The sequence below is a fragment of the Lineus longissimus genome, chromosome 1, assembly GCF_910592395.1.
Source record: "Lineus longissimus chromosome 1, tnLinLong1.2, whole genome shotgun sequence".
NCBI classification, from domain to species: Eukaryota; Metazoa; Nemertea; class Pilidiophora; order Heteronemertea; family Lineidae; genus Lineus; species Lineus longissimus.
The window spans coordinates 20,164,023-20,183,939 of NC_088308.1; the positions used below are offsets into that span (position 1 = coordinate 20,164,023).

General features: G+C 39.2%; 1 protein-coding gene across 26 annotated transcripts in view; it reads left to right on the forward strand.

Annotated features, from left to right (window-relative positions):
* Positions 1–292: 292 nt before the first annotated feature.
* Positions 293–19,917, forward strand: part of LOC135491121 (collagen alpha-1(XIII) chain-like) — a 64,837-nt gene continuing 45,212 nt past the window's right edge. For 25 of the 26 annotated variants that reach the window (XM_064776853.1, XM_064776821.1, XM_064776973.1 and 22 more), the window contains exons 1-3: positions 293–664; positions 2,106–2,184; positions 16,463–16,533. In XM_064776853.1, the coding sequence (XP_064632923.1) occupies positions 425–664; positions 2,106–2,184; positions 16,463–16,533 (390 nt within the window). In that variant the 5' untranslated portion in view covers positions 293–424. Of the gene's footprint in view, positions 665–2,105; positions 2,185–16,462; positions 16,534–19,354; positions 19,391–19,917 lie in introns of all 26 variants that reach the window. The other variant, XM_064776868.1, reaches the window with a different exon arrangement.

A 19,917-nucleotide genomic window follows, 5' to 3' on the forward strand; every position in this document is an offset into this window, starting at 1 on the left:
TCTCGAATACCTGATTTGCATGCTCCTCCCCTCGCACTAATTACTGAGGCAGAGTTCTTGTTTGATGCAGCGCTTGGCCTTCTTGTCATCTTTGGGTCCATGCTTTACCTTGGGTAATGTAATTGCATAACAGGCACGTGATCTGCAAGTCTAAGATTGTTATGACCAGAGTCTTTCAAATAATTTTTTAACGAGGTTTTGGCGCATTTTCACGTGGCGCCTCACCTTGCCGGCCGCCCCCACGCATAGAGGAACATAGACTGACCCCGATTCTCATTCAGGATCACTTTGAACTATCCAACTATCAGGACTACTGTGTAGTGTGCGCTCTCTCAGATTGGAATTAAATGAAAGTTTCATAACTCAATTTTCGTGATATTTATGGCAGATTCTCCATAGATGCTTTGAAGTTGACGGCAAAAGGATGGGGACTTCTCCTTCAGAATCTAAGAAGGGCCAAACTCGGTGCAAGTTTGGCCGCATTTTCTTGCTAACTTTCTTAAGCGCAGCAGTTCTTGGTTCAATGGGTTGGTTGGTTTACTTGAATACGTACAGATTTATCAAACTCGAAGAAAGATTAAATCGATTAGAGAAACAATGCAAAACAAGTGAATTTCACTTTGAGGAATATCTTCAACAAAACTTTGAGAGGCTTTTATCTGAGGTAAGCTTTTCTCTCTCTAATAGTTAGACGTCAGCATTGTTAGCACCGTATCGTTTGATAGCTTCTGCAACATTTCAGACTTAACGCTTCCATTTGCTTAAATAAAATGAATTTGCCTGGTCACTTTTATTCCAGTACTGTCCAGACCTTCAATGAGATCCCTTTTGACATCTATGCTTAACTTAATCTAACCTACATTACCTGACCCCTGCCTATAGTCTCCCTTTAAGATGCATTTTCACCATTTTTGAGAATTAAGATAGCAATTCTTTGGGACGTTTATATACTCTATTTGCAAAACCAGTTCCAGGTTCAGGTAGCCAGGGATGACTTAAGGTGATAGCTGAGTGGAGTTTGGAGTTTGGGTTTAACTAAGAAGGGTTCGATTGCAGTTTCCTTTGGAAAACATCATGATATCAGTTTCCTTTGGAAGACATTATGATATTATTGCCCAGTCTTTGCCTACTCTTTTATTGTCATTTAAACCTTGGTGGTCATATTCAGATACAGTAGAACCTCTCTTAGCAGACACCTCTCTATTAAGGAAACCCTTTCTATTAAGGACACTAGTTTTGGTCCCAAATTGGTTGTTTCCATTCAATTTGACCTCTCTAAGCAGGACACCTCTCTATTAAGGACAGCACTTGTCAGTCCCAAGGGTGTCCTTAATAGAGAGGTTCTTCTGTATTTGATACCAGAACTTTCCCAACTCTATTCCGTATACCTCTTGTGAACACTTCACATGAAAAGAATCAACTATTAGAAGGCGATGTTTTCCTCAATAATATCAATGGGCAGTCAAAAGTTATGGGTATGATGGCCTAATAATGACAACCAATAAAGTAGGAATTCAATGCCTAAGAAATGAATACAAAAGATGATGAACTATCAAACCACGAAAATGACAGCTAAGTTTCTGACCCCGGATTTTAGAAGTCACTCATATGGAACCATAAAAATTTGTTGAAGAATCTTACTATCTTACAATGGCGTGTGTTCATTTAATAGTCAACCATGTCAGCTCAGATCCACAGGCATTTCTTTCCAATTTTGAATTTGTGGGGATGATAATTGGTGGTTAAAAATAAGGCAGAGTGCAGAAGCTGACTGTGTATCAGTTCTTTCATTTTATACATTTATGAGTTGATACACAGGTCTGTGATATAAATCAAATGCCAAGTTTCAAAACTTTGGTTCAAAAAGAAACTTTACACTATTTTTCTTCTTCTACCATTTAAAATTTACCTTCTGGTGTTATACTTGGGATGTCATGTACCTTTCGACTTTACCTTCTGGTACCATGATAACCTTTAACCTTCTGGTACCATAATCAGGATGTCATGTACCTTTAGACTTTACCTTCTGGTACTATAATTGGGATGTCTTCTACCGCTCAACTTTACCTTCTGGTATCATAATTGGGTTGTTTTGTACCTTTCAGCATCTTCCAAAGAAAGACATTCGGGCTGAGGTTATTCCTCACAAACGAGTGGCCAGACAAGTATGTGACTGTCCAGCAGGTAGGTGATGCTGTGAACTTGGTTTCTTCTCCATAGATGTATTAAAAAGCTTCACGAGAACCAAATCCTTGGATTATGGAATTGATTCCAAGCTAGCGGTCCTTGGTTGTTGAATCAAGATCACTGGGGGAGAAAAGATTCAGTACTGGTACAGTTATTGGTTGAGAAATTTTATTTTCAAAACTTGATGTAAAGGCCTTTTTCATGCATACTCCGAAAAGAAACACACTCACTTGTAACCAGTGTGGCATAGAATAAGGCTTGGAAGACCTAGCAGTTGGTTTCGACTGAACATGCTAAAGCAGTCCCCACCCGAGAAGCAGTATGATTGCAGTAGTCTACTGCCTCTTTGGTGGGGAACCTACTTTATGGGCATGGATGTTTGAAGGATATTATGGTAGTTCTGCATACGTTCTCCCCTTGTGAGTTGCACTATTAAGGGCTGTTACTTTTGACCTGTATCTATGCTCTGCCAGAAAGCCCACACATCTATAAATCAGGATGAATTGCAAGAAAAACGAATCTTGAATATCACCTGCTACTTGGTATGAGTAACCTATGACAACATTATTTTCGATGTAGGACAAGGTTCATGTTTTATGTATCATCTCAAACCCAACATAAAAAACTTGACCACTTGATATGAGATTGCCTCTGATGTATACTGTGAATTTCTAAACATTTGTTGAGTGGTAAACAAGGGAGGTCACAGACCTTACTTCCGACAGAGACTTGTTAAGGTATGGGAAATTTGGTGAGGTGACTTTATCAGTCTGGAGGTGGCCTGATGAAGACTGTCTTGGATAGAAGGCTCAGTTAATTGACAGTTATTTATCTTTCTCTTCTTGGAAGTTATTGCTGTCTCATGGTGATGGTCTCGAGGTTTCTTTTGCCTGTAGTATTTCGTCTTAAAAACCACCTTCGTCTCAATTAACCTTGGTTGAAATTAACCTCCTATTCTGAGACAAATGCTTGACTTACTTGACTTAAGCCCTGTTACAAGTAGCCCGCTGGTGTCCAAGCAAAATAACTTGTTTTGCAACAAATTGCCATTCAGTGGTCTGTTGCCTGACTGGTACATAGCATACTTCTATTTTTGGTTATTTATTTCAGTAACGTTGGCAGTCTGTCTTGTGTCCAAAAGACAAAAAGGGTAAAATTCCCCTTCTTCCCCCATAAATACGCGTGTACGTGTCAGTATGGCTACAGGCCATCACATTGGTTTTGGCCAGTCTCCTCACAGCGTATTTGTGGGCTTTGTCATGCTTCTGAGCATAATGGTAATGGTCGCTCCCTGCATGTCCTGTCACATGAAGTTACTGCCGGGATTAAGTCTCATTTCCCATGCTGAGTTTGCCCCATTCAACAACATAGTGGTATTAGTCAAGGAATCGAATGTCACAGTTCCTGCTCACACACCAAGTGTCAAGCGCAATAGATTTTGATACTTTCCCGTCACTTGAGGACTGACCTTGGTACAGGGGGTCAAGGCTTGGCAGTTGCTCTGGTTTGTGGTGTGATTTTCCAGTGTTCAGTGAAAGCTAATGATTAGATTTTGATGCCTCACACACCTGAGTCTTTGTTCTCATTTCACTCCAAGGAGGATTATCTGATTTGTCACAAAGAGCACTTCTTCAAATATTCTGATACCAAAGTTCTGAGGTGTATTCAATGGCCCATTCAGAGTTGTCTTCAAGAACCCATTCTGAGTTGTCTTCAATAGTCTGCAGACCTAACTGGGTATCATTTTGTACACTTTCGAAACCAGAGCAGTAAGATAACCTTTTGTCGCTCAACTGTCACCATGGTGTAATGGCTGTATCTTGTACTTGATAAACCAAGTTCAGGTCATTCTTTTCTTCTCAAAATTATCATGATGACAGTTAGAAACAATTAATTCGATGAATGGTCACAATAGCTTTTGTAGTTTGTGAGAAGTTGCAATTATTTCTTTTGGATATAATGATTCCACCAATTGAAAATTTAAGTTGCAATTTAGTATGGGGGTCATACAAGTTACTGTCAGATATTATTTTTTTTGTTATGCAGTCAAGTCAGGATCTGTTTGCAAGCTTGTGTCTCTCTTACAAAATCACTAAGATGTAGGCTAGTCCATCGATGTTCTCTAGTTTAGTGATGTTTGTTGAAGTGGCAAGAGTCCGTTTTTAATGAGTTTCTATATTTGTCAGTTATGACGCTTTGATTGGATTTTACTGACTGTGAGAGAAGAGAAGAATCAGAACTCGGAAGAAAACTGCACACCGTTCAAACTGACTGTTAAAGTGAGTTCCTTTACAGCAGTTCAACTATTCTGTTGGTGATAAAGAAGACATGAATGCCTATTTGAATGAAGCACTTGTCCTGTGTTGCTTCCCTAGCAGTGCTGGTGGTGCACCTTGAACACTCCATGACTGTTGACACAAGTGAGCTGCCCAACCAAGAGTTTACTTCTTCTCTTCCATCACCATACTGTCCCAATTAGAATGAAATGATTGTTTTTCTCTCTTCTTCTATTTCTTGCTGTGTTGTTTACTGAGAGAGATGTACATTTTGGATAGAAACAGGTTCAGTGACAAGTTCATTGTCATTGGATGTAAAACTGATGTATGCTTCTGGGTGAAAATTGATTGCTGTCAGTGGTAAACTAAAATATTTATATTTTCGTACATATATCATTTCTTTAGCTTCTGAGACAGATATATGTTTTGGGTGGTATGGTACACTAAATCTATCTTAGTGTTATTCCCCTTTCTGTCTTGCTTTGAGTATTCTTGATTACTACATCCGGTATCTGGAGAAGCGCCCTACCTAACTTGCAGCAGACCCTCAGGGATGTTACTGTATTGACCCTTTGATCTGTCTTGAAGGAAATTACTTTTGGTAGCACTAATTTGATTTCATGATAAGACGAACACCTTCGTTATTCCGTTGATGTTTTGGGAAACCATTTGCTCTAGCTCTCCACCTTATGGTGAATTTAGTTTCTTTAGCAAAATTTTCTTTGTGCTATCCTAGGCTTGCCTCAGGAATAAAGTCTCAAAATGTTCCTGTTGGTCTGCAGAACTCTTAGTGTATCCTTGAGTATGTTGGTGGTGCTATCCCGAGAAAACTTGGTCAACTCTTGAACTCTGTGCTTACCCTACCAGTGGGATTCCTACCACACCAATCAGCCGTTCTCATGGGCGACTACTTTTCTCATCATGTTGGCTACAAACAAGAGGTGTGAACAACCTCTAAACAAACAGCAGGTCCGCTGCATTCTGTTCAAGAGATGTTCTAGATCGTTCTTGTATTCCTTGATGTGATTTCTGTCAGTTTTGTACCAAGTGCTTGATAGGAATTTACGTGTTGACCTTCTTGCATTGGTGATGGAAGAACGATGCAATGGATATGATCAATTTAGCCAGTTAGGCACTATTCCCCATGTTGATCTGGGTATTCCTGGCTCAGACATACCCATTCCTCATAAGATAGCAAGGGTGACCATCAGCTGCAGCTGGTAAATACTCTCTCTGTTGCAGATGGTTGACACTCCCTGCTGCAGATGGTAGTACTTTCTCTGCTATAGATAATAAATACTCTCTCTGCTGCAGATGGTAGACAATCTTGAACATACCATTTTAGTCATAAATTTAAATTTGAGTCTGCTGATGATGTGGGATATTGTGAATTCATAGGTTTTGCTATTCCATTGCAGTGCATGGCAGATGGAGAATGTAAGCACAAGAAAGGTCAGAACTAAATTAGTAACTTGGTATGGAGAGATTATCCAGAAGTGTCTTGTATGAAACCTGAACATCCGTGACCCACTTGCCTGAGTTGACCAAGTTACCTCTTTTATCATGCGAGTCCAATCATCAACAGGATGCAGATCAAAAGATTATGTGACAGAGCCGGAAAAAGGAGACATTTAACGAGATTTATTGCATCATATTCTTCTCTATTTGTTGGGATTGAAAAAGCTTAATAAAAAGATTGATACAAATTTAAGTTGAGGATAATGCAAGGACAGGATAGTGGCAGTACCATTTGCATTTTACCAGTTCTCCGACAAAGAAAATTGTGGTTCGTCCCCTTTTTTGGTGTTAATGAACTCTTGCTTATAATTCATTATTGGAACTGCATTTGAGGAAGTATAACTTAGGTGCAGGAGGCATCCCTAACTCCCTGGGAAGTTTCACAGTTAGCGATCGAGAGTTATTTTAACTGCAAACAGGCTGTTGGACCCTCCTTTGTAAATAAATTGGCCTTAATCAGCATCTCTGACCACACTTTCCATGTCTTATGGGTAAAAAATTAGCTGGTCTGGTAATCGTGATATTTTTGCTTCTGAGATAACACACACAAGTCTTATTCCTCATCCATAATAATTCCCTCCAGTGTAACCCTATTAGTATGCAACCACTTTTCTTGGTAGAGCGTTTATCAACACTTTACCTTCTGTGAGCCCTGAGGATGGCATCTTTATGCTTCTGTTCATTGCTCCCCAAGCCCTTCATTTATTTAGTGAAACCTGCCAGCATCCTTATGTTTACAATGCCAGTCTACACATGCATTTGCCTCCTACCTATCCATCCAACAGGAGATGCGTTATCTGGAAGAAGGGGTTAATCTACCTGATGGAGTGGCTTCAGTGCTTCTTGGCTACAGTTGGTGTCATTTTCTGTTGGCTGTAACTTCCTATACATTGATGTGCATCAAAAAATACATTAAACATTATGAAAGTAACCAGCTTGAAATGAGATCCAAATATACATGGTTAGGAAACGTCCTTCTCATTTACTGTACCAATACTTATGCCAACATGTACAGCTAATATAGAAATTCTGCCATTTAATAGATGGCTGTTGACTTGAAGGCTAACAGGTTGCCATTGAACCTTTATGAAGAGATCAGTGAACTTGGTCATCCTATAGCCAGCATATGGCATCTGGCATCGAGAGGTGTCTGAATTCTATAAACGCAGAGGATTTGCCTTGGTGTAAGGTTTAACTGTTGGTATCCCCTTAATGAGAGGCTAGCTTGGTACTATGGCTGTATCATTGGCAGGAAAAATTTTGTTGCCAAGCAGCTCATCCTTTTTATGTTGCTGTTGCTATGGATATTTTTCTGGTCACCTGATTGTTGCTGAGCAACTTTCCTGGTCACCAAGGCACTGTATGACAACCATGTTGGGTTCTCTTTGCTTAGCAACCATGCATTGAGATCATACAAATTGGGCAGTTGCAGTATGGCTAAATTTGAACACTTTGATTTTGGGGGGGGGGGGGTGTCACTCTCTCTGAACAGAGTTTTATAAAACAATCTATGAATAGTTCTGGGTTTTAATTTTTGTGTCAGCAAGTAAGCTTATTGACCTCCATCCAGCAGGGTCGGCCTCCATTTGATCATAGTGTGACCTATACTTGCCAAGCCATCTCAGGTATTCACAGCTATCTTGTTATGTTTTTGAAATCTCTAGGAATTCTTTTTGGCTTTGATGCCAACTGTTTCAGTGAGGCAAGTCAAGGGGAAATGTTCCTCTCTGGTCTCTTAGCCTTAGCTAGTGATATATTTTACACACATACAGGCACAGGTAGCACTCTCCAGTGAATGCATTATAGCTTGGCTAATTATAGCCTTTAGCCTCCAGCATTTAGGGTCACTGCTGACGGATGGAGGTGTTAGCATGTTTCAAGCATTCATGAGTTACCTCTCTAATTTCAAGTGAACTGAAAGGCTTCACTTCTTTTATTCACCATCTTACTTAAAACATGCATAAACTATAATGGTAACATTTTTTTATTGTGGCAATGACCATTTTAAAATATCTAGTGGCAATTCCTCATGATCATCAATCATGAACTACAAGTCTCTATTTGCAAACATTTGTAATTGGTGATAACCTTTCATAATTCGCATAACAAGAAGCAGTATTCCATCAGGTTAGTACCAAGTGTGGTGTCAGATATCAATATATTTGCCCTCATTCGGACAAGCCTTAATGATGATCCCAGTATATCTCCTCAACATGCAAATCATCATTCGTATCACCAATTCCTCCCGGTTTTATCCACCTATAGCCATTTCTTCCTCAATCAATCATGAGCCAAAGGAATGTGCACTCAATGTGGGGAAGTTGACTCTTCATTGTCTGGGTGGCAAATCAATCACCTCAAGGCTTCCTTTGCCCCTGCAGCCATACTACCATACTACACTTGGTCTACTCGTGGGGCAAACAAAGTTGATGGGTTCTAAAATTGGAATCATCATGAGCCAATCACCAGAGGCCTCCGTCTGAAATTGATTGATAATTCATCAAACAGACCTAAGGTGCCCAAATATGATAACACCAAGACAAACCTGACATAAAATCAAGTGTGATGAGGGCCACCACAACCACCAAGAGTTTGGGAAAATATCCTTGAGTCGTGTTTGCTTCCAACATGTGTCAGCCCTGGGCAGGGTCACTGATGAAGCTTGCAGTTGGAAGCGGAAGCTTTGAATAGTTTTCACCTTCTGAAATTTTCTTTTGGCTACTCTAAGGTCGCCTTCAGGGGTTTGTCATTCAACTACAGACCAGTGTGCATCAGTCCAGTACATTTGTTCATGTGCAATGTACAGTTTTTGGCAGGCACTGATTGAACACTACTTGCATGGCTTCATCAGTACATCCTCTGGCAGGCCGTGATTGAACACAATCAGATGTTTTAGCTATTTCTTCCAGTGTTTACAAGAAGTTGCCATCAGGAAATTGTTCCAAAAGTCTTGGTCTATCTCCGCTTTAAACAATGAAGATCTATGTTGATGGAAGTCCAAGTGGCTGGTATATTTGCTTCAAGACTTCCTAATTTATCATACGAGCCAAGGTTAATGTAATTAACTCTCAGGAACAACACCTGTCAAACTTAATTTTTCCCTTAATGTTTTTTGTTCGGACAAAGAATTATGAGTAGAGTTAGTGGAGAAGGAGTTAAAAAAGCTTTGTGGTGTGTGTCCTATGAAGTTTGGACCACCTATATCAAATTTTGTATGTATTAGGCTATATGACAGTTTTTTTGATAATTTCACTTGTTAGGGCTTAATGCCAACAATTTTTTATGGTCTTGACCACACTTTACATGCCCGTATCTTCTTACTGCAGAATGGTGATGAGTTATTGATGATGTGATCAGATATCATTTGGAATTCAGAAAAATATATGCTCGTGGCCGCTGGCATAACACAAACACTGTAAATGTTATTTATCACAATTAATCGTCCATTACCCTTGCAATGTTCGTCGCTTTGGAGCGTCCTTAGAACCGAGAAGAATATTAGGTGATCTTGTGAAACCTATGAGAGACTAGAGGAACTGGTTTAACCTTAGTATAGAAGATATGTTCAGATATTCATTGGAGAGGAAACAAATTATGATGGAGAAAGCCATTAGCTTTTCTTTTGCATGCTTGATTATATTGTTTATTGCATGCACATCCAAATTGTCTACTGAGAAGTCTCTAAACCTCAAGCATAGCAGCTTTACTTGTTTTGAGACGGTCTGCTCTTTCTTATTTCCTGTTTCCCATGTTCTGTCTGCTTATCTTCCACAGACTTGTAATGGTATTGGATTTCTTCCTGATAACTACATAACTTCTACCAGTAGTCATGTCACTATCTCTTTCACATTGCAATGATTCATTTAAAGTTTTAAAAAATATCAGCAGGATTTTCTTTTTCTTCTTCTATTTTCTTCACGCCATACTCCAGTGATAAGGTGATAACCTAAGATACGGTACGTTCTGTTGTTGGTCGCTGACATTCTGAAAGTGTGATAGAGACAAGATGAGTACTACATGCAGAGAATTTAGAACTCAATAGTACTGCCCTATAGAATTAACCTTATAACCTTCTAAAAAGTTCAAAATAGCACTGGTGAACTAAACACAGCCTCTTCTCATTGAATGTTGAAATCTACAAAGTGAAGATTGCCTGTATCATTCAACCGTTCAGCATTCTAGAAAATGATTTGATGTGTTCTATTGGAATTGAACCACCAGCAAAGCCAGTTGAGCATGGTGGCACCCCAGATTCATTGGTTCATGAAAAAGTCATTCCACTCGATGCAGCCATCAAAATAAACATGTCTACCAGTCGATGTTGGAATAAAACACACAACCTCCCTGCCTGCCTAATTCTTTTCAAATTTGATATGAAGCTTTATGCTGATTGGCTTCCGGGGATGTCCATGGTGTATGGTTTCATCTTGAAAATCTTTTGCTGTTCACCTTCCTCCTCTATTTACTTCACAGCTAAGGGTGGGCCTTCTCAAGGGACCCCAACACAAAGGTTCAAAATTGAAACCGTTATTCAGTATCAAGAAATGGCAGGTATCTGTAGAAGAACATTTCTGCCAAAAAAGCTTGCCACTGAGCATCCTGTTGGTTATTTTGTTTAAGTCTTGTGAGAATTACTTGAGAAGCGCATTTGCTGGCTAATTGTTACACTATCGCCCCACTGGGCCAGCCTGATGATTATACACACTTCTTTCACATGGTTCTGTATCCTTTTACCTTCTTTTATTATCGCCAATGAATGAACTGCTGGAAGGAATGGTAAGGTACAGGTTCTCATTTTTGCGATCTCTGTATACGCAAGTATATTCACTTGTATTGGAAAAGTTACGGTACGGGAATAGGATGAGCCAGCCATCAAGTGTAGGTGCCAGAAGTCACTATTCAGGATCCCTCCTTCGGGCTCTGCCACCTGTCTAGAAAACCATATGAGCTAAAATAGTAATGATTATTGCATCTTAGCAAATAAGCGGCTAAGATTGTTCTTTTCTGATCGTGAAAACCCTAATACTGCCCTGATTTTCTCCTGAAACTGTTGGGGGAAATCACTTCATCATATTCATGGAAGAATTTTAATAATCGGGCTTGGGTGAGTGAGTCTCGGCCTTCCCTGTACACTTCCAGACCTGATGCCACCAATTTCTGCAAAGACAGAAATGGTGACCTGTTAATGAAGTAGCTCCTCTAATGGAAGTATATATCAAAAGTTATCAAGATTTTATCTTTTCACATTCCAACTTGTGAACCTGTTCCTCAGATAACAGATTCTGTTTCATGGAGAATGCTGGGTGATGAGGAAGACTGATGCTTTTGAAGTCAGAGTTGTACATTGGTGTCTGTGGTCAACCTTGCAGTAAACTCTTCACTGGCCCACTTTTTTCCGTTCTCTTCACTTATTAGTAATACCCAATTTCTATTATTATTATCCTCATGAGCAAGCCAGTACAATTAATGACCATGTTTTGTCTTTTTTGGTCTCAAGTCAGCATGAAAAACATGTCTTCTGGCAACTCTGCTATGTCTAAATACGCCTCTGACTGCAATCTCATACATAAATGGTTACGAAAAATTGAGCACAAAAATGTTGTTTGACCCAGGACCAATATCACATGATTTGGAAGAAGAAAACATGTCCCAGTCTATGTGAGTGGAAAATATTGTGCCTCATTGACATTGTACCCTTATAACTGTACTTCGAATCCTGTTCAACTACCAAATAGGAAAATTGGCATACTCAGCTATGGCTGATGAGTGACATTTCCATAGAATAAACCACTTTCTTTGGTGCTTGAAAATAAATGAAATTCAAGATATTTGTTTGATATTCAGTTCTATGATTTCATGAGATGTAAACATTTTAACAATTGGTCCATTGACCTGATATTTGGAGGGGAAACCGCAGAACCATGTAAGTTAGGCAAGGAAAGTTTTCTATTTCTTATCCTCCCATCACAAAACTAGCTGTTTAGCCTATTTGTAATGCATTGGTCGAAAGAACCTGTAAACCAAATCTTTCGAACTTATATCTACTATCGTGTCAAGTGTTTATTTGAACATGTTCTCGAATTCATATTGTACTTGATGGGATGGGCTATTGCGTTTTACATTTGGATCTGTATCTTCAACATTTCAAATTGCATATCGGACGTGATGAATGGAGGATAGGTTGAGATGAGTAAAATCTCTGCAGTCTGGGCTGATGTTAAGAGGCACAGGACACCAGCTTGCAGATATCACATCCCCACCAAGGTCTATACCGTAATTCATGTATTTAATGGAATAAAGCCTCGTAACCCCATTTAATGGAACCAGAAAACCAAGCATTCCACCGCAGGGTATCTCACTATAAATATTTTCTGTCAAAACCCTTGAATGGAGATGGAACCCGCAAGCCCTCTTGATTAGATGTCTTATCAAGCAAATATTTTAAGAGGTCATGATCAGGCTAATGGCACTGTTGGTGTTGGAGCATTAATGCAGCTCATGATGGTTAGACCAACACAGCTTGTTGGCATCATTGCTGCCAGCTGATTTAGCCCTGATGAGTTGATGCAGGGAGAGTACCTGTTGGTTCTTGATTACTCGGTGTTGATGCTCAGGTATGATGAGTTCTTGATGAATCTCTTGAAATTGCAGTTGCCTGAAGGTTCCTCATGAGATGGAGAGGGCTCAGTCATTGCATGATGGAAGTCTATCCCCTGCAGTAATAATTTCTTCACGTTGGTGTGTCTTTTCGACCCTATCAACATGATCAACTAGTTAGGTTGCCTTGAAAGTTCTCCTCATCTATAAAAACTGTGATCATCGAATTTGAACTGTGTGTAGCCACGAAGGTGTTAATCCTGTCAAAATCGAAATAGCAGAATATCATTCTGTGAACATAGCGCAGCACGCTTCAACAAAATTATCTTCTCCAATTAGGTCAAATTCTGGTCATTGGAGACACCAATTTGCAAAAGCTGACCTTTTCAATTCTGTACAGCATTATATCTAAATTAGGAGATGGGCAAATCAAGCATTTCCGTTATCACGATTCTTGTTTCCTCATATGTAATTATCAATAGATAGGTCTATTTTTCACTTTGATCTAATTTTGGCAATTTTCATGGAATAGTCTCCCAATTATGAATGGGTCAGCTTCGATTGTAATTGTGAATGAACAGGTTGACGATGGGAGTGTGGCGGGTCAGTTTTTAGGGGACCTTGAGAAATTGACGTGAGGTTACATGTTGGGAAGCACAACCTGGGATTTCGTTGAACGAATTGTTGGCAGACGAACATTTCCAGAAAACTTTGTCTGTGTACAATGATTTGTTTGACATTTCTCTTGTTCGTGAGATTTCACATTAGGCCTACTACTGCAAAAACATAGAAACCAGAATTGAAAAAACCCGAGCCTTGTAAAACTTAGAAGTACTGTATCCGGTCGGTAGCAAGTACGGTGTAACATATACTTGTCGGTACCTTGATATTCAATTTGTAATATGTAAGGTTGGCCTGGTATTAATGGATTTTGGCCCTGATGGCTGGTAGGGAGTTTCAGTGGGCTTGCACAAGGGAAAGCCCATCAAAGGGCTGGCACATCGCAGTAGTTCTCATTTGTTCTTAGCATGTAACATAGGCAAACAAAATGATCTTAAGATAAACTGTTTTGATGTTACTTTTATGACCTTGTAGCATTTTTGACCACCCTTGTTTAACATGTTTACCAACACTCCCATTGCTTCTATTCTAGATTCACACACTGGTGATTCATCGGATATTTCAACTCTCTCATTCACCTGTAAAAAACCTAGGGCGAACACCATAGCTAAAGATGCAGCTTGATCACCTGTTTGAAGCCCTTGGGAGACACTTGCTAGGCCTACACATGTTCCTTACTCAAAGATTCGATTTTCATACAGTGCAATGTAATCTTCCTTTCCATGCGCATGTCCATTTGTTGCGCCAGTGCTGATCAGAACTAACGTGCCTTCTTATGCCAGCGACACTCGGTCAAGAAACCTGGAGTTATACTTTAATATCAGGACATATTCCATTTAACTTTTATGGGTTAAAAAAACCCGCAAAATATCTTGGTCTTACCACCTGGGATCTCGATCAGACCTGCATTGCTCTGCATTCATCTTCGAAGGCTGTCTAAGTTGATTCACTGCCAATATCTCTGTAGCCTACATAATCTTGAAGGATGCAACACACTGCTTTTCCAATTTGAACATACTTTGAACACCTACAATTCCTGTGAGATGAAACCTGCTGGTACAGTACTGAAATCGGCAAGATCCCAGTGAGTCAGTTTATGTAGAAGTTAAGTTGGAATTTGCTCTAGATAAAGGCTAAAGGGGTAGTAGCTGGGAAAAAATATTATATTTTTCTCAAATATTTCATTTTCTGTGCAAAATCACCAAAAATTGTTGTGCCATTCTTTTGTGAGGTGGTATTTTTTTGAAGGTGGAAACATTGGCTTCAGTTTATTGCCGTTGGCATACCAATTGATACAAGATATTAACGCAATGAGCAATGTTTTCTCAAACTTTGCTCATCGTTCTTGGGGAAAAAAAGGTATAGAACCATTCCACAAAAAAAAACATCAATTGACTTCAAGGTAGATGAGAAAAAAGGTAATTGTGGATGTATTTTATATTTGTATCCGGCTATTGGTTTTCCTTCTGATTCTGTTATGCTAACTTACCAGGCAACCTGAATGGCAAGCTTACAGGACTGATCGCAGGGAGGGACAAATTCTGCAAAGAGTTGGTGATGAATTTTTACTGAACACATATTACTCTCTCAAAGTCATATTTGCCTGGCTCCTGCGGTGGTTCCCAGTCCTCTTCAAAGAAAGTGATGATAGAGGCAGTCTTTTGGCACTGTCTCAATCTGAAAGTGAATTCAAGATATGTTCTGTATGCAAGCCTTACCATGCCATGGAGTTTGTAACAGTTCTCCTTTAAATGTCCTCATAATAGCATCTTTCCCCTATTGTCTTTCAGGTTTCTCGTGGTCTTGGAAATGGGCTGTTGCGATAACTGTTTAGTGACTGGAACTTTTGTCAGTTTTGAATGCTCTTTTAAAAAGGGCATGGCATCCCACTGTACACACTGCTTTATTTCCTGTATCATCTGAGTTCAAATCTGATCTAAGGATAGTCGGTTCAACATGAAACTTATCTGACTTGAGAAGCGCCATCATGTAGACCCACAATACTGTGCAGTACAGGTTTCCATTGCTCATGCATGTTCCTACCTGTTGGCTATGCTAAAATGCTTACTGTGTGGACTATATAGCCTTAGAGTAAAGTCTGGTTACTCTAAGATCTAGCCTAGCCTGTATCTTGAAGCATGCTCTCTTCTACTTGAGCAATGCATTTCCATTTCGGCTTTTGTTGTTGAACGTATGTGTACATTGATGTACAGTACTATAGGAAAAATGTACAGGTGTTTCAAGTAAAACCGAGTTGAAATCAACAATGGTGAAAAAGAGAAATCTGAGCCTCCAACAGGAAGTAGCAATGCTTCTTTCCTCGAGCTACTTTGATTGCTAAACTATTGTTTGTACACAGAAGGGAGCTATTGTTGTTGCGTAGATTATTGCCGACATAACTATTCTCCTCTCAAGTTCCTGGCAGTGATGTGGATGCTTCACAGTACAATTACTATGCACACTTGTTACAATTGTTTGAATATCAGACCGAATAAAGGAAGAGAATAGTTTCTCATTTAGTCGACATTGCTGATCAACAAGTGTTTTTTTGGCAGATGAAAAAGCAGATCGGGGGCAGAGTATCTTCTGAGATGGCCATGCAGCTGAATCAAACCCTGCGATATCTTCAGACAACCAGTGCACTGTGACTTGTGAATTATAGCTGTTGAAGAATGGGGAATTTTGTACCTAAGTTCAAAAGTTGCCAGAATTCCTCATTTCCCTGATTTCATAACATTCAAATTATATCATCCAACATATTGCCATCAAATAAAGCAGTGACTTCTGCCAGTACTTGAGTATTGGTGTAAAATTCCTTTGGCTTTGGTTGAATTCTGGTGTACAATTCATCCTGATTTTTCTCCATGACTATCATAAATCAAAAACAGAGATACTGGCACAAAATAAAAGCAAGGTGGTTAGCTAGGAAATAATTCACTTTCCTTTTGGCTTCTCAAGACAATCTGTTGGTTATCCTGCCTTCAGGATATCGATAATAGGCTATTTGTCAAATGTTTAAAGTTTTTTATCGGTGTTGGTACTGTCTGGCAAACTTCAATGTACTGTTCTTTTGTTTTTACAATCTGTCTGTGTGTAGTGAACATGTCTGATCTGGAAGTTGCCTTGTTTGATTGTCGTTCTATTAGATTCTGCATCATATTGCCATGTACCTTAATACCTGTAAAAAAGTATTTTTCTCTTGAGTCGAAATTATGTGTTTGAACAGGTTTCTAATTATTTCTTCATCATCCATCTCTTTGCAGGTCCTCCTGGGACACCTGGATCGCCAGGTCTCGAGGGCAAAAAGGGCAAGAAGGGAGATTCGGGACCAATGGTGAGTACAGGATGACCACATCCTGCAGATACCACATGTATAGTACACGCGTATGCCCCTTTAGTTACAGTATAAAAGTGTGTGCCTACTAAGGATTTACTCCATTCTCCTATGAATTTTCTTGTAAGAAAGACTTAAGTGAACTGCAAAGAATCTCAAAACTTGTGGTATCATTGAAATTCTTCCCACTGAAGGAACTTTAAAGAAGAGTGATCTTGATTTGGATTTTGGTTTCTTGGAGTTGTCAAAGAAAATGAAGTCTTGAGTAGTTTTGCAGACCTTTCCCTTCATTCCTTCACAGAGCGTCCAGGCAAACCATAGTCTTGATATGTTTCTCTCCCCATATTACTGATGACAGGACAAAGAGAGTATTGGTGTAGGCTCGGGATAACTTATTCGAGAACATTATTGACCTAGCAATATTGAGTGAGTTTCGCTCTTTGGTCCTGACATGTCATGTATTATCATGATTAGTTGTGTCCTTTGTAGACTGTAGCTGCTCCTGGGGTGAGAAGGTTGATAATACACATGTCTAGTTACTTCCATCTAGGCTGAAGGATCTTTCCCGAGGATCTTTCAGGGTGGGACACTTGAAATACTGAGGCAGTTGGTGATGAGATATCCTTCTCCAGTCATCTTTCAATGCCGGAGGTTCCATATATTGCCAACAAGTCTTTATAGTTAGTAGTGCAATCTTCCTCAAGTTCTTTTGGCAGTTGATACCTTCTGTTCTCTACAATGAACACATTTTACCTCTGTCGTTTCATGATCTCACACAACCTTTGCTATTTCTAGAGTGAAAAACAATGTTTCGCCAGTGTGTGTATTCTAATTTTAGATAATTTATACCTTTCTTCAATTTCCAACTTAAAAAAAGATGTTTGGTCCCATGAACATAGCTTGCTAGTTTGTTTAACACGGTGCCGTGGATGTTTTGGTTAGCATTTCAGTCCAACCTTTGGAGAAGCACTAACCGCATAGTAATATGCTGGATGGTTGAGAGAGTCATGGTGAAATACCTTGGCTATGAGATGAGTCCTTTGATCAGTGTCTGCAGGTTCAAGGAGGAGTCAGCTTGTCAATAGCCATAGGGTCCCGAGTTTTGATGAGACCTGCTGTCCTAAATCAATAACTACATGGTTCTCTGTGCCCGGTTTCTCTCTCTTACAAGGTTAACATAATTTTCATCTCCCACTGGAATTCTGTTGGTCAAGTGTTATCGCGTACTGGGTTTTGATCTCATGTAAGGACCTTATCCAACAAGGTTTATCATTCTTCAAACTGAAGTAAGCAACTAAACAAAGTCAGCAAGTACAAAGTATCAGTGGTTTTGTGTTCTTGAAGACCTTATCAGGTTACTGTGACTGTTATCTCTCGCCAGGCTCAATCACTCTGAAAGCTCCAATGTTATCAAATTCGATATTGATGAGTCCCCAGAGTATAGGCAACTTCACAGCCTCGGGGTTTCTGCTTCTGAATGTATATGTTGCCTCCCCCCTCCCATGTATGTATGATAACAACTTATGTGAAAATTATTGGTGTGGAAGCTCATGATAAGATGGACCATTGTTTATGAAGTATACCTGATGGGATCTAAATATTGCTATACATGTCGGGAATCGGTAAAGCTTTGCTTGCCTTCAGTACAGCGGCAGAATGATAGTGGTTTCTTCCAACAGGTTGTTTGAGTTCATTACTGTCACGGATGCCTTCCTCACTTTTCTAGGGGCAGGGTTTCTCGAACTTGAAGTGAAATCATCTGGAAATCACCACATATCCCTCAAATTTCGCATTGATTATAATTTAAGTTCTATTAGAAGTTATGAAGAAGTCGACATGAGAAGTTACCTGATGCCATAAGTTTTGAGATTGTCTGTTCACTGCAGAAAGTTTATGTTGGCCTTTAAAGAAGATTTCTTTCAATTACTTAGGTGTTTCAAATCCACTTCTCCTTGCATTCAGTAACTAGAACTGTTAAGACAGCTGGGTCCTTGAAACAAATATTCCAATTCCCTTTCGCAGACCTGAAACTTCAAGTACTTTATCGCCCTGTTCAATTATTGCTTTAAAACTGTAATTGTTTGTTGTTCAAATTTCAGGGTTAGCTCATTATTTTGCACCTTTTCTCAATACCATGTCTCAGCATGTTAGCCTAATTTGCTTAGCATGGCATCCGTGTATGATATGTTATGCTAGCCTCCCACGCAAAGGTGGGAATTTATTTGGATTTATGTTTATTTTTTTGTGGAAATTTTTTGTTGTCTGTGTGTGAAGTTGTGTTGCCATAAAATATCATACCAAATGACTTGAAGTGATTTCAGTGATTTTATTTTCAGTCGAACATCAGTTTATTAGCAAATATATTCACACTCTAGATTCTTCAACCAGTTGTTTAGTTTCAATCAAATGTTAAATGGAAAAAGTAAAAGCTACCTGTTTCACCAGCTATAAGTTGGCTATATTTGTGCTGAAGTTTTATATTTTTCTCCTGCATGCTTTTCCTTCATTGACAATTATTTCTTTGTTTCAACTTTGATTTCATTACCATTTTACTCTGTGGTCTTGATGATGAATGACTGTGGTTAAATGTTGAGGTATTTCCAGGACAATGCCAGGATATACCTTTAAACAACTAACAAATACATGTAGTTTGTTTACCTCAGTAGCCCCTTCCCCATTACATTCTCATGGGCTCACTTGGCCTTTGATAGGCGCTTTAGTACCACCATCATCTTTATCACAGAGTTGGTACCTTCACCCGTTATCTCCCACAACATTCTTCATCCTTGCACGAGTCTTTATCATCTGTTCTATTTTTCAGGGCCTAATGGGACCACCAGGAAGGAATGGTTTCCCGGTATAAACATCAATATCTTGCTTATATTTTAGTGTCTCTCTTTTAAGGCCTATAGACCTCAGGCTTTTCTTTGGGCTTATAATATGTATAAAATTACCAAAAACAATCCAATTCACTAAAAAGTAATATTTTATTTAAAAAAATGAATATAACATAATCTGCTTCACTGTTTCTACCTTTCAAATATATGTTTTAACGCTTGGACATAAGTAAAATGAGATGCCTTTTAGATAGAAAATGGATAAGGGTGTGTGTCTCAAAGCCTCATGATATTAAGAACCATTATAATCAAACTAGAATCTCAGAATTATACCTTTTTCACCGTACTTGAGATGATTTCAATCCTTGTAATATTAAAGATAATTTTTTGATGAAAGTGTAACCGGTGAGGATTCACATCAATATCAGTGCAATCTTCCCTAGAACCTCCTAACAAAAGAGTCATCATCCCTAATGTCTTTAATTTCATATTTGAACACTTTCATACTCAGTGAAGCAGATAATTCATTTGTCGCATCCATCTAACT